Source organism: Phlebotomus papatasi, chromosome 2 (genome assembly GCF_024763615.1).
Source record: "Phlebotomus papatasi isolate M1 chromosome 2, Ppap_2.1, whole genome shotgun sequence".
NCBI classification, from domain to species: domain Eukaryota; kingdom Metazoa; phylum Arthropoda; class Insecta; order Diptera; family Psychodidae; genus Phlebotomus; species Phlebotomus papatasi.
In genome coordinates, this window is record NC_077223.1 from 85,528,913 (window position 1) to 85,543,676 (window position 14,764).

Genomic DNA, 14,764 nt, shown 5'->3' on the forward strand with positions numbered 1-14,764 from the left:
TTCTTATTTTGGACACTTTGAGGATAAAATTGGACACTAAAAATAAATTGATTAAAATTATGGATTTTTAGTCCAATATTTGATGAATAATGAATTCCATCTAAATATTTGTTCCTTTTGCAAGACTTTAACACAAAATACGTTAAATTTTGAATATGATTTGAGTTGAAATTGCTTTGTTGAAAATTCAGTGTGAGCAGTTGCTTACGAGAAATATGACAGAACTTCGTGTTTACTTCAATCTTATTTAGCTGTGGTGAAGTACTAACAATGTTTCTTCATTTTTTTTTGAGTGGTATTATTGAATATTCATTGAATATTGTTTTGATTCACGTTTGTGATGATTTGTACATTTGACCTGAAGTGAGATTTGCCTTGTGAATTAGATTTTTCGTGTGAAAAAATGGGAAATTTTCTAAGACATTCACCAGTGAAGTGATACTCCTTATTATGGATAGGTGTTTTTCTCACGAAATTTCGTGAAGTTTTAGCTTTTGTGATGACTAGGTTGGACAAATGCCTGGAGAAACAAAGGAGCATCATCTTTACGAAAGAGATGTAGTGAGAAAAGCCTTAAAAGGCTCACGGAAAGGCCAGGGAATGAGTGAATCCGCACGTAATTGGAGTACCGAAGTCAACTCACTTTAATGAATGATATAGCTAATTTCTGGGCTTCTTGTGACATTCTACGTTTCCCTTACATGAACAGGAAGAGGACTTGGTAAGATTTTTTCATGAAATGAAGAACAATGGGCATCCTGTTGAGGCGAATCAGCTGTCCAAATTTACAGACAAGTTGTCCAAATTAATAACCAAGTTGTCCAAAATTCGAGTCAAATTCACCTCTACATATCAATTAATTTTTGAACGTATTAAGACTAATTTTAGTAAAAACAAAGACAATAAACAGCTTGCCAAGTTTCTAAAAAAGAGTTTCTAAAAAAGAGAGTAGCAAAAAAAGTCAATTAGTATTGAAAATATCGCACTTCAAACTTGGAACATCGATGCTTATAAGCAGACGGGACAAAATTATGAGCCTTTACCCTAAGTGTTGGAATTATCCATGCACTGCATTCGATTTTCCCTTAGGGGGAGGCGAGGCTACTTTGTGTTGTGGGGATAGATTGTTATACGACTTTTTCGAATATTTCTAAAGGATGCTGCTGTGCTTTAAAATTATCTTACTTATTTATTTTTTTAAAATTTTTTTGAAGAGCTTACGTTAAAACCTTGTTTCCTAGAAATATACGAAAAAATAGTATTTCAATGTAGCCCAGCTCAAAGTAGCTTTACTTCTCTCTACCTTATTATTTTTTTTATAGTTTTTTTTTAAATATATTTCTACAGGTTTTAAGAATTCGAGCAACAAAACAGGAAAATTCTCGTAAAATCTCTCTTTTTGGCTTTCCGCAGAGTAAAATAATTTATTTTTAAATGAATCCTGTTTTATATCTACCTCAATTTTGTAACTTTCAATCGGCTTGGAAACAAGTTAAAGCAAAATAATTTAACGGTGAAATGGGAACTTTCATGAAATCCCATCAACTTTTTTTAGCAATATAAAAATAAATTTTTCATTTAACTTAAAAATTGCAGTGCATTTAGAAAAAATGTAATACACTTTGATGTTAATCCATTTGACCAAATGGATTGATATTTTATATAAAAAATTGTTCCATGTGGCGAGATTTATTGTGTCATTTGTGATTGATGCAAAATTAATGAATGACCAATTGCAAAAAAACTCAGCTAAATCATGGCATTTGTGATGCATGAAGAGATAGAAAGTGAATAAAATGAATGCTGAAAATTATGTGTTTTAATTACCATTTGATTTTCATCTGCATTGGCTTTATTGACGAAATTGTGGAGGTAGTTTGCGAGAAATGAAATTGGATTTTCCGGACGTTGATTTGCCACCTCGGTGAGACCCTTAATCAATGGATCACCAAGGGCTGATTGATGTCCCAGTAGCAACAAAAAAAAAGTAGAAAGAGGGAAACATTTTAGTAAATTAAATCTCGAATATTTTGTACACAAACTGAATATAAAATGAAATGGAAAATGTATAAAAATAATAGAGAATCCAACGTCAATTTACTTGTAGCCAAATATCGTCCTTCCTCAGTCCTGAACAGGGGAATTTCCAGTAGATTGCCATTGCCAGTGCTGTTCATGTCTGCAATTGAAATTGAAAATGCGCAACATTTCACCACATTTTTCCTATGGCCATATCATCTCTCATTTCACCGAAAACAAAACGAGAGAATAGAAAGTAGAACAAATTCAAAGATACGGCGGGAAAAGCGTGGAATAAGGCAACTTTCTCCTTTTTGTAAAATATAGGAAATATCTCAGAAGACTAATAGGAAATTTTCTATTTTTTCATCTGTTCCTTTTCTATATTCAACATTATTCCATCAAAAAAATATCTATATTGAATTTAACGAGTTCTTTTCTACAATAGACGAAGTTTAACCGAAAGTTTTAAAAGAGAAAGAACACTCAAAGGAAAAGTTGATGGAAGAAATACAAGGAGAATGTTTGAGGAGGCATTTTTGGGGACTCCAAGCTTTTTTACCACAAAACTAAAAAGAAAGACCAAAGAAAATACTAAAATAACTTGGATTTTTAAAATATACTTTCCTCTAAACTATTCCAGAACAGAAAAAAACACTAATATAGCGCAGAAATATTTTAAAAAGCTTTCTTCGACTATCTATACTCCCTCAACATCCTCACAATCGAGATAGCATGATGAATTAATGATTTCTGTGTCATGTTCTCGGAAGGCATCCTATCATACGACTTTACCCTTGATTTAGTCTAACTAATCCACGATGTCCTTGCGAGATTTTCCAGGAAAAAAGGCACACAGATGCGAGGTTTCAAAAGCTAACTCAACCATTAGTGACTCAGCAAGGAACAAATCAGATTATTGATTGAAATTCTGCTACATCAGTTCAACGAAAAAAAGCCCAAGAAATCACTTAATCGGATTTGTAATCCAATTAGTATAGTTAGTAATGCGCTAAAAGGTGCTTCTGAGTGTCTAACACGCACAAACACAAGATTTATTGAATCTCGAAGGTAAATCTAAAGCTTAAGGTAAACTTGTAAAACAAATATTTATTGACTTCGCAATAGAAACATAAATTTGTTACATTTTTTTCTTTGCTGTTGAGATAATATAGTTTTTGTGATAGTCTTTAAATTTAACGTTAGGATAAAGAAAAAACACTTCACAATTAGGAGTGAGATGCTAGGGTATCACAAATTTAAATTGCAAATAATTTTACAACTTTTTCTTAATAGGGTTATAATGTTTAACAAGGTTATTTGATTCCCTAATTTTGCTGTGAAAGAACTAATTGCTGCAATAACTGTGTTTACTCAAGGATTACTCAAGTAACAATGAAACAATTCTCCACAAAAATCGTTAAAAATCGTTAAGATTTGGTAGATATTTGAAAAATCGAGCCGGGTGGATATGTCAACTTAAAAAAAACATGTCGTTGTTCTTTGGTAAATTTTGCTGACCTATCATTGTTGAAAAACAATGACGATTTGTATTGGTGTTTTGGAAAGCTCTCATGGAGTGCCACAACACTTATGACACCCCAATTTCATCCGATGTAATCGAAGGTCCGACTAATCGAAAAATCAATTTTCGAAATTTCAATTTCGAATATTTCAAAAGCTAGACGATACTTTTTCCTTAAATTTTAGTATGTTGTAGCTGAGGTCGAAACCTTTCCAATGGTTGGTCGCACTCCTCCCTCAGTGTTCCCTGACTTGAGCTATAATCTAAAATCTTTGAAAAATCCAACTCATCTATGTCAATCTTTAAAAATTTGAAATCTCTCAGTCTTTGACAAATCGAGCTAATCTGTCAATCATGAAAATCTATCGATTTTTGAAAAATTAAATTGATCTTTTAATTTTTGAAAAATTCGAACGTACTCGTATCGATAAATATCGAAACATTAGAAAAATCGAACCGTGTAGTCAACGATAAATCGATAGATATTAATCCTTTGCAAAAAACATGAAAATTCATCAATACAGTAGAATTAGAGTCTCCTAAATTCGAACATTTCTCACCTCTCAAATTCGAACGATTTTTTCAAAACTAACGAAATTTATGTGAGATTAAATTGTACTTAAGCCAAATTCCCGTGCTTTCTGACAAGTCTTGGTCGTAAACATACTTCCTTTTCATTTTATACTAATTTTAAAATTTTAAAATTTTTCATTTTAATTACATAATGTATGTAATTAATCAGGAAGAAGCACATAAATATGATTTTTATTAATCCAGAATACGAATTTTTTAACATAACTCCACAATTGACATTTTGAATCCAAACGTCGCATCGTTCGAATTTGAGAGATTCAAACTTGAGAGACTCTACTGTATTTGAAAGATCACACTAATCTGTGGATCTCAAAAATAACGATTCGATCTATTGATAATTGATAAACTAATTAATAGATGTCGATTATGTAAGAAAACTGAGAATTTTCTACATGACATCTGTCAATCTACCCATCTTTGAAAAATGAAATCAATCTGTCGATATTTCAAAAATCGAATCAAACTTTTAATTTTTGAGAAAACCGTATCTATTGATAAATGTCGAGACTTTTCAAAAATCGGTTCTAAAAAAATCAACAGACAGGTAAATATCGATTCTTTGTAAGCCACGTGAAGATTTACTAATCCATGAACGATCACATTGATCAGTGGATCTGAAAAAACAGCCCGATCTATCGATCATAGACTGACAGTTTTGTCGATATTGACTTCAAGAAAAGTGGAGCTGTTTTTATATAATTTCTGTCAATCTATCCTTTGAAAAATCAAATTAATCTGTCAATCTTTGAAAGATCGAGTCGATCTGTCAATTTTTAAAAAAAAAGTCGAACGGATCGATTAATATTGAAACTTCGCAAGAACCGAACCAATCAGTCAAATTAACCCTCTAACAGTTACCACGTGTCAAAAAACGCATCGAAAACACACTTTACTGCATTTAAATTTACATTTACTTTCAGAAGAAATATCAGTAAGATTATAACTAGACAAAAGCAATTTTTAATGAATAAAAACTTTGTAATCGCAGTAAATGAAATGTTTGTGGTGATCGTCTTGAGGCGGTTTTACCTGATCGAGGGTTAAAAAAAAACTATAGCTGTTGCAATCGATCCTTCGAAAAAAAACCATAAAGATTTTTCAATGTATGAAATATCAAATTGATCTGTGGATCTTAAAATAACCGAACCGATTTACCGATCATTAAGAAACCAAACAGACTTGTCGATATCGACTTCAAGAAAAATTATGCCGAGGTTTTTGCCAAAACTTTTGTTAACGTATCGATATTTGGAAAATTAAGTCGAACCGTCGATGTCGATTCTTTTCTCAATCCGTGCCAATTCCTAAAACTAAAGAAAATCATACTACTCTACCGATCTTTATAAAAATCGTACCGGTCCATTGACATTTCTAAAAATTATGAAAAACTGTCGATATTAGGAAAATCGAATCGATTAGACAATCTTTGAAAAATCAAGTTGATTAATAAATGTCTAAAAAAATCGAACAGATCGGTAGATATCAATTCTCTGCAGAAATTGTACAGTTAATTAAAAAAAAAATGGCGGTTCGATCTATCGATAATTGATAATCCAAACCAAAACCAAAATTCATGCGGATCTGGTGCCATAAGAACTACGTAAAACTATCGACCTATGTCGATCTTTTTCAACATTTGTGTCGATTTGTCGACTTTTGAAAAATCATACCAATCTATCAATCTTTATAAAAAAAATTTCTTTCAAAAAATCGCTCTGATTAGTTCATCTTTTATAAGTCGTAAGGATCATTATTAAAAAATCGAACCCATCTGTCAATGCCAAATTATTTTCAAAAAAATTATTTCAGTCCATCAACCTTTGAAAAAATAAATCAATATGTCAAAGTCGATCCTTTTCGCCATTCGTGCCAAGCAGATGCCAAGAAGTACCAAAAAAAATGAAAAAAACTAATTTTAAAATATTTGAATTGCTCCAGATTTATTCTGAGCTTTCGATTTATCATATTGAATTTTTATTACCCTTTTGCAAAATCGGTTAATTAAATGAATATATCAACTGAATACAAAAAATTTTTAGTCCTAATCAAATTTATAGAGAAAATTAATATATATCGAAGTAATTACGTATGAAATAGGAATAAAAAATATAGTCGGAAAATCACGGATTTGGTAATTAACATCAAAGGATTATTAGTTTGAAAGAGAATTTAAAAATGCGAATGGAAATATAAACTTCAAAAGGCACATATTGATATTTCCTGGCAAATTTTGAAATGTATTCAATTGTAACAGAGAAATTGATGCTATTTGTTTGACTATAGTTCTCTGATTTGTTCCTTTTGGAGTTAGTGGAATGCTGTGCAGAGAGGCAATCGCAGCGAAGCAAAAAGTCGTGCTTGTGCATTTTGTTGGAAAGATTCGTTATATACAATTTTTTTTCGGAGGGAGGAATATTCAATCACATGGAAAGCTCACTGGGGTGCAAAACTCAACAATTGCTGTCAAATACCAAAAGTAACACATGCAAGAAAAGTCCAGAGATGTTACTAACCCGCACTTTTTTTTATCACGTGTCTAACGAGCATTGCTTTTTTTGGAGGGAGGGCATATGGCAGGATTGAGTGATATTTTTATTTGGACTTTTGGATGAGAGATGAGCTGTCGTAGATCTTTCCAACAAAAGGAAAAATATAAATAAAAGAGGGTTGCCTCTATAGTGTCATAAATGTCAGAAAGTCGGCCGTCCACTAGGACGATGTTGCATGGAGGATGATTGAACCACATGCGCAAGACACGTGCAGCATATCAAAAACCAGCTGCTTCCACACGGTCATTCACTCAAAGGCCTTGATCTCCTTTGCAGAAATTGTGATGCGTAGAAACACAGGTAACAGTTCAATTGAGTATTGTCTGATGTGGATAGGTGGGATTTAGTTCACTTCTAGGCTATTTACACAAAACACGAAGACAGAAATAGGTTATTAGTTGCCAGTAGCTTCAGCTAGGCTATGCTTCTTCTTCCGAAAGATATTGACAAACATTGAAGCGATATGCTTCGTATTGGTTAGCGATATATCCTTCTCCAGCTGCAAGATGTTAGCCACAGCTGTGCAGAAATCAATAAACAGACGCCATTCAGTCAGGCCTAGGCTCTGCTTATTGCTCAATTTAATCAGTCCGGATTGGTATTGATTTGACTTAGGTTTAGATAGCTGTAGGCTCCTAGTCGTACAGAGATGACGCAGGTTGTCACTCTCCTTCATTAAATGCGGCAAGGCAATGTTGTAGGACAGCTTAAGCCCCGTTCCCAAATATGAAGGTCTAGCAGTTAGGTTTCCAAGATAGTAGGTATTTCGGAAGGTAACAATTTCATCCAGGAACTGAACAGCTCTCCCGATCTTGGAGTAGGCCACCCCTATGTCAGCTACAGCTGAACTAGGCGTGCAACAAAGTAAACGCAAATGTTCTTGACAGTTGATCCAAGCAACAAAATCATTAGAAGCACTAACATAAACCCCTCTTCCATAGGGCCAAAACTGTCCGTTCAGAGCTAAGGATTCTGGCAACTGAGAGGTATCTTCAGGATCGAGTAGTGGGATTAACAAGCCATAAGTCGAAAGCATTGTCCGAATCTCTGAAGGGCTTTCCAGTACTTCATTCATTGAGTAGTACTGTCCTAGGGTCTCTTCCCCTATAGCCTCAGAAAAGTCCCTACTGAGCAATCTTCCAGTCAGGATTCGTTCAACATGCTCCAAATGAGCAACTGTTAGATTTAGAGGAAGTTCAAAGACATCCAAATTTCGACAGCATTCAACTAAAGTGGATTTGATCCATTTGCCTGATTGATCTAGATTCAGATGAATATTCTTCAAAGCTTCAGGTTCCAAATTGGAATCTTCATTTTTATCATCAGGTGGATCATGCAATCCGGCTGGGAAGAAATTACTCGACGGTTGCGGCTTAAGGTTTTGAGTAACATCTAAGCAGTGAATATCTTTGATAAGCGGAACCAGAAACTCCCTAAAGACGACGTAGCAATCGAAATCGGGTATAACGACTCCGGCTTCACTGTCATCATCAATCAAGCGCTGTTGATGGGTCTTCTTCATAGCTGGCCAGATGATATCAAAGAGATTGTGATCCAACCTAGTCTGACGCATTTTGATCATATCGAAGACGTTGCGCTTGAGGAAGCGTCCTAGGTTATTGACAACCGTAACTCTAGCAGACATTCGGCTTCCGGGAATGGAATTTCTTGCGGGAGTTTCCGCAATTGAGGGTGTTCGGCTGGTGTCGTGAATGACCTTGAAGCATCGTTCAAGGGTAGATAGTATGTCGGCATCATCAAGGAGGCGTCGTGCGCTGTGGACATCATCCGGCACTATGCGAAATCGCCAGAAAAACTCACAGTCAAAATAAAGTTAACAATTATAAATGACACTTTGCAGACACCAATAACAAGAATCACGGTGTAATTTGTGTAATAAGGAGGCAAATTATAAGAGAAAATATGCATTCTTTTTTTTTTTTGTAAGTATTTACACGCAAATGTTCTGGTAAAAGGATCAGGACATTATAAGGAAATTGAGAGAGAGAGAGAGCATGCAGCAAGTCTGGACAAAAAAAAGTCTAAAGAAATTAGGTAAAAGTGTCTAAAGAACTTGTAGCTCTAGTCACGTCGGGCATCACTCTAGCACACGTGCACTCGGACCTTGATCGTTCAACATCTCATCAGCCAATTGCTCCTGAACACCAAAGTTCCTCAGCAGTTGCTTGTGCGAGAGAAATTTCTCAGCACGATCGTGTTTCAAGAAGAATTCAGCTGTATTGCCATCCTATCAACGAAATTTGGCTGTATTACAGAACTTACAATCTTAGAACTTTCGGCTTACCTCATCTTGGGCCTTTGGATTAGCTCCCAAATGTACGAGAAGATTGTAGAAGTGTCCATTGTCGTGAATCGTTGCAGCGTAGTGTAGGGCAGTTCGCTTATGAGTATCTAGAGCACTCATAGTTTCCGGAAAACGTCCTGCTAGGTACCTTACAATTCCTGTATGACCAAAAATCGTTGCAACGTGAAGGGGAGATGCTCCATTTGGTGAGATTTCGTCTTTAGCAACGGCAAACTTGCGTCGATCGAGAGCAGATTGAAGGTCCCGAAGGTTACCTTCTCGCGCAGCTGTGTGGACCCTACGTATTTTGGCCTACAAGAGATAGTTGCGTTAACTAAGATCACACTCTGCAAATTATTGATCACATTGAGAGTTTAAAGCTAATATTATTTATCACAATATAATTGCGATCATGAAATGGTATTATATTATTGGTACTTTACTTTAAAAATAATTTACAAGTTATTTGTATACTTCAGTAGAGAAAACTATATATGAACAATGGAAAATCAGTAGTCCTTAGAACAATCAGCGAAGAAAATCACCGAAGCTTAGAAAAATTCAAAAATTCTACACTGTTTTGTTGTTCTTAAAAAGCCAATAAGATTTACAGTTCATGGAGACATTGACGAGTTTGTCATACACGATTTCTAATTCCACAATTTCAGAAGTGGAATTTCAATTTTTTTATTCCATAAATTTGAAGTGAAAAAATACGCGAAGTTTATTACTTCGTTTGTTAGAAAGTTTCCAATTAGTAAATGCGTTGGTGAACTATTAGGACAATTTCTACCACCAATGAATCAATTGTTTGGCTTAAATATTCCTTGCACTTTTTTATCTTAAGATAAAAGATAAAGATTTAAGATTTGTTCGAAAATTGACCGGCGTCTATCTCCGATTCTAATTAATATTTTGAGCTAAATTTTGGGTTTTTGGTTTCGTCTCGATGAGCACTTTTAGATGAAAGTTCGAAAGGTTACCACATTGTTTACGAGGAATATCAAGAAAACATTCTTGGGAAAGCCGTGAACAAAATTTTGTTATGAAAACCTATTCATGTGAAGTTAATCAACGATTTTGTACACATAAAACATATTCTCTGTGGTAAAATAACTTTACTATATTTTAATTAATCGTTCTTCTTCCACAGATAGGTATTTCAGAATGTTGTCTGTATTAAATCCTGAACATGTTGATTTTTTCACCTTTACCGTATAATATTAATAGGCATAAAAATAAAATTTTCACTTTTCGCAAATAGGCAAATGGTGTAATTTGATCAATTAAATTTTTAAAATCTAAAATAATGCTTTTTAATAATTTTTTATAGCAATTATATAGGTTTTTCTTAACAGACTTTGATATAATGACACATAAAAGAACTTGCGATTTAGTGTCTCTGCAACATTTGCAATAATTGCAATGTAAAATATAATTCAGTGATAATATAGTCTACATTATTGATTATCGTTTATCCAGAAATTCAAACTAAAAGAAAGTGCTTCAAACAGAAGAGTTGATTAGAAATTATTTAACTGTTTTTATGTATTGAAATAGCAAATCAAAACTCCAGAAGGGCAGGAAAAATTAAGAACTTTGTGTTACAGGGGGGGGGGGTTAAAACATACGATGCAAAAAATAAAGCCGCAATATATATTTTGGAAATTAATCTTTATTAAAAAACGATCATAATTGTGCATAAAACTCGCACTATTTAAGCTACGGTTAAAGTGATAGTAGCGGCACTGCTTCAGCATAAAACGGTTAATATTATGTTCATAACCCGCATAACTTAAGCTTAAAATGATTTCACTTGTATGTAATACACTCATTGCTTTAAAACGAAAAGGCTAAAATTGAAAATAAAGAGCGCACAGCTTCAGAACATAACGGTTAAAATTAAATATAAAATCCTCACAGCTTCCGAACAAAACGTTTAGCAATTTAGATCGTTTTTTTTTCTCGGATTTTATGCAGATTTTATTAAAAACCGATATAATATCATAATTTCTGTGTGAATTTTTATTTAATACGATAGTCTTATTTTAATAATAAAGCACGATGGTTTTTGGAATATTACCACAGAAACATTCACTAACGCACGGACAAGCTTGAGTTTATACTGTAGTAGAAGATTCAAGTCATCTAAAGGAGTTCTCTAAAAATTTTCCAATCGCAGCGTCACTTAAACCTGCAAAATTGCAGATATAGTAGACTCTCCCAAATTCGGGCATATGGGACCGAAATGTCAGCCGAATTAGACAGAAATTCGGGCGACAAACTTTTTAAAATTCAACGATTTTTTATTCATGTGCATATAGATATTGAGTTTACACACTCATATATAACGTAAATTGCATGAAAATCCCTCAATAATGCAAAATCACATCAAAACTAAGACAAATCATGCCAAATTTGAGCATATTTGATTAATTGATAATCATAATTAAACTTGAAAAATGATAACAAACTTTTTTCAAATGTAACCGCTGCCCGAATTAAAAAGTAGCCCGATCTTAAAAGAGCCGAATTAGCGAGAGTCTACTGTACTCAGAGACCAGAGACCAGATTTTCGAAATACGCCGATAGGTAGGCAAGATCGAACCACTTTTTTTTCGAAGAGAGATTTCGAATCAAAATACCCCCATTTAAATAAGACTTAATTACACATTTTGAATATTTAATATCCTTAATTTGTTCTTCGGGAAGGACTTTGACTTGATTTAAATTTATATGCTATTCATGATACGATGAAAGGGAATCCTTGTGATATATTAACAATATTACGTTGTATAATTAAAGGTCTCACCATATATGCTGGAACATTGTCGAGGAATGCCTGAATCTCTGGCTGAGTCGTATCCAATCCTATCAATTTTCCTCCTTCACCATTGAGAACAATCGCAGCCAAGTACTCCATATCTCCTGCTTCAATGGCACCCTTAATCTTATCAGTCTGCTGTTGATCTTTCTGCTAAAACAAAGTCCAATGTGACTTACCGAGAATTTGATGCTAAAAGTTATCACCTTCTCACCTCATCATCATTCTCATCATCAACTCTATTTCCACCTTCGGACTGTTGCCCTGTCGCTGGCTCACCCTGGACAATGCCCTCAATCTCCATCACTCCACCCGGTGGCTCCTCGTTCTTCTACAACATTAACACTCTTTGATTATTCATCCGACATCGCGTACCATTAATCAAAAAGAGAAAGTGACTGAGGTGCGGGAGAAAAAATCGATGAATTCTTTGCTATCAATTATTTATCTTCTATTTAACATTCCCATGGTGCTAGCACTCCGTGTCTATATATTTTTTTTCGAACAGAATAGACTTCTTGCAAATTATCAAATCAAAAGGGAAATTAGCTGTGATTGGTGGCCACTTCCACGAAAAAAAGGAAAAATTTTTGCACAAGACAGTGACTTGCTCAATTTTCTCCTCAAATGAGTCCACGTCGAAAAAGGAAAATTATCTGTCGAATTCCATTTGAATTGAAGCTAAAGGGATATAAGTGGTGTAAAGTTAATCAAACCCCACCTTTAGGAAATTTCCAAAGCTCTTGGTTGATAAATTGAAAGAAATGGAGTAAAACTAATTTGTTCCATCTCAAATTCGAATAAAATCCACAAGTCCTTGATGAAAACCAGTTACGATTAGTTTAATGTTTGTTTTTCACCAATTCACCCAATTTTCTCAAAACCCACCCCCATCCCGACGCGACGACGTCTGAATTATTGAACGCAAATGTTCCACGAAACATGTGGATTTGTCAGGTATGCACAATTGGAGAATTTTCCACCATTTTTTTCTTACTTTGCCCAACAATTTGCATTACAATACCGCTCTTCAATGATAAATGGCAAAAGCACCGACATTTTCCTGCGCTATTCAAAATCAAGGAAAAAATGTTTAGAGAAAAACCTCCCCCTATAAGCGATGATGGTTAAAAAAATTCACAAATGAAATCTGTCTTTGGAGGGCTTTTCACTTGGCTGAGCCCAAAAATCCCGATGAAATACACTCTCCATTCACTGGGATTTATGTTATTTTTTTTCCTCCCTATCTGGTGCACAAGAAGTAGGTTCAGGAGAAAATCTCAAACTTTTACATGATTGATAGAGTGGCATGGAATTTCCATGGCAAGAAGAAGAAGAGAGTGAGACTTTAGGGTAAAGTATAAAGTTGTCTAAAGATATATTCAATAGGTTGGATGACACAATTTTTTTTAATATATTTTCATTTTACACTCAGAGAATTTGTAGTGTACACGTACACAACACATAGTTGTGCTAAAAAATTACACATTGTTTTAGCACAAGTTCTAAAAGTGGTCATTGTTAGTACAGTGAAATAATTAAGATACTATTCTATTGTATTACTTATTTATCTCGCAGCAAGATGAAAAGACTTCTAAATAGCTTTGTTTATACAATATTCAGCACAATTAAGTATTTAGTACTCAATACCATTTTTAGTCATAGTCCTATTACTAACTAGAAGTTAATAAATAAAAATGTAATACCATTATAACAACTTCGGTCAGTAAATGCACAAGTAGTAAATTTTAGCACAATTTAGCACATAATATGTAGTTTTTTTTAAGAAATAAAAAAATAGTTTTATAAACAATAACATAAATGCGAAAATAAGAATTCAAAAAATACTTTGACAAGAAATACTCGCATAAAAGACCACTTTTAGTACTGGATACTTCTGAAAGCAACGTGACGTCAACGAATTTGAAGTGTACGTGTAGTTCTAAATTAAATATTTTCTGACGTTCAACCCCTTACAGTTTAAACTTGAGTTTAACATATTACCGCTATTATTTTATGTTCTGTACTGTAAAATGCAATGCTTTGTCCGAGTTTTTTATAAATATCGTACATTTGTACTAAATTGTATTTAAAGGTGGTTGCTCCACAACTTCTGGTATTAGAATTAACAAAGAAAAAAAACACAATTTTATGATAAACTGTATGAAAAATATTTTTACGAAAATATAATCTTATGGTTTAAAATTAACATTATTTACTTATGCTCCCTGTAAACGATACCCTGGAAACGAACTTCTGCAACAGACCTCTTGCAAACGACCTCCTGCAAACAAGCCCAATGTTAACAATCCCCTGCAAATGACCTCCGTGCAAACGATCTGCAGCAAACGATCACTGTGCAAACTACCCCTTGCAAAAGACTCCATGCATACAAACCTCGTGTAAACGATCCCCTGCAAATGACCTCCTGCAAACACCTCGCAGTAAGAGACCCCCTGTAAGCGATTCCTCTGCAAACAATACCATGCGTACGACTCCGTGCAAAGCACCTCCTACAAAAGACCTCTTGCAAACGATCCCCGTACAAACGACTCCCTGCGAAAAATGCCCTGCGCTCGACACCCTGAAAATGATCCCCCTGCAAAAGACCCCCCGAAAACGAACTCTCCTCCTGTACACGACACCCTTTAAAGGACCTTCTTTGTATGACCCCGTGCAAACGAGCACCAGTAAACGATTCCCTACAATAGAGACATCCCGTGAACGACCTCCGGCAAACAACTCCCTTCAAACGACCCCCGTGCAAACGACCTAGCGCAAACGACCCTCTGCAAGAGACCTCCTGTAAATGACCCCTGTAAACCTCCTCCTGCAAACGACTCTCTGCAAACGATCCTTCTGCAAAAGATCCCTGGCACACCACACCCTGAAAACGACTTACCGCAAACGACCCTCTGCAAACAAACCCATGCGTACGACCCTAAGCA

General features: G+C 34.6%; 2 protein-coding genes across 4 annotated transcripts in view; both read right to left on the minus strand.

Annotated features, from left to right (window-relative positions):
• LOC129804834 (uncharacterized) overlaps positions 1-14,764 on the minus strand; it is a 61,903-nt gene that overhangs the window by 9,012 nt on the left and 38,127 nt on the right. The window contains exons 1-3 of one of the 2 annotated variants that reach the window (XM_055852472.1): positions 6,652-6,708; positions 2,102-2,179; positions 1,828-1,955 (exon numbers count right to left, since the gene is read on the minus strand). In XM_055852472.1, the coding sequence (XP_055708447.1) occupies positions 1,828-1,955; positions 2,102-2,179; positions 6,652-6,685 (240 nt within the window). In that variant the 5' untranslated portion in view covers positions 6,686-6,708. Of the gene's footprint in view, positions 1-1,827; positions 1,956-2,101; positions 2,180-6,651; positions 6,709-14,764 lie in introns of those variants that run through there. The other variant, XM_055852474.1, reaches the window with a different exon arrangement.
• LOC129804827 (uncharacterized) overlaps positions 7,068-14,764 on the minus strand; it is a 41,686-nt gene continuing 33,989 nt past the window's right edge. For both annotated transcript variants that reach the window (XM_055852459.1, XM_055852461.1), the window contains 5 exons: positions 12,031-12,147; positions 11,805-11,969; positions 8,993-9,304; positions 8,812-8,935; positions 7,068-8,481 (listed from right to left, as the gene is read on the minus strand). In XM_055852459.1, the coding sequence (XP_055708434.1) occupies positions 7,082-8,481; positions 8,812-8,935; positions 8,993-9,304; positions 11,805-11,969; positions 12,031-12,147 (2,118 nt within the window). In that variant the 3' untranslated portion in view covers positions 7,068-7,081. The remainder of the gene's footprint in view (positions 8,482-8,811; positions 8,936-8,992; positions 9,305-11,804; positions 11,970-12,030; positions 12,148-14,764) is intronic.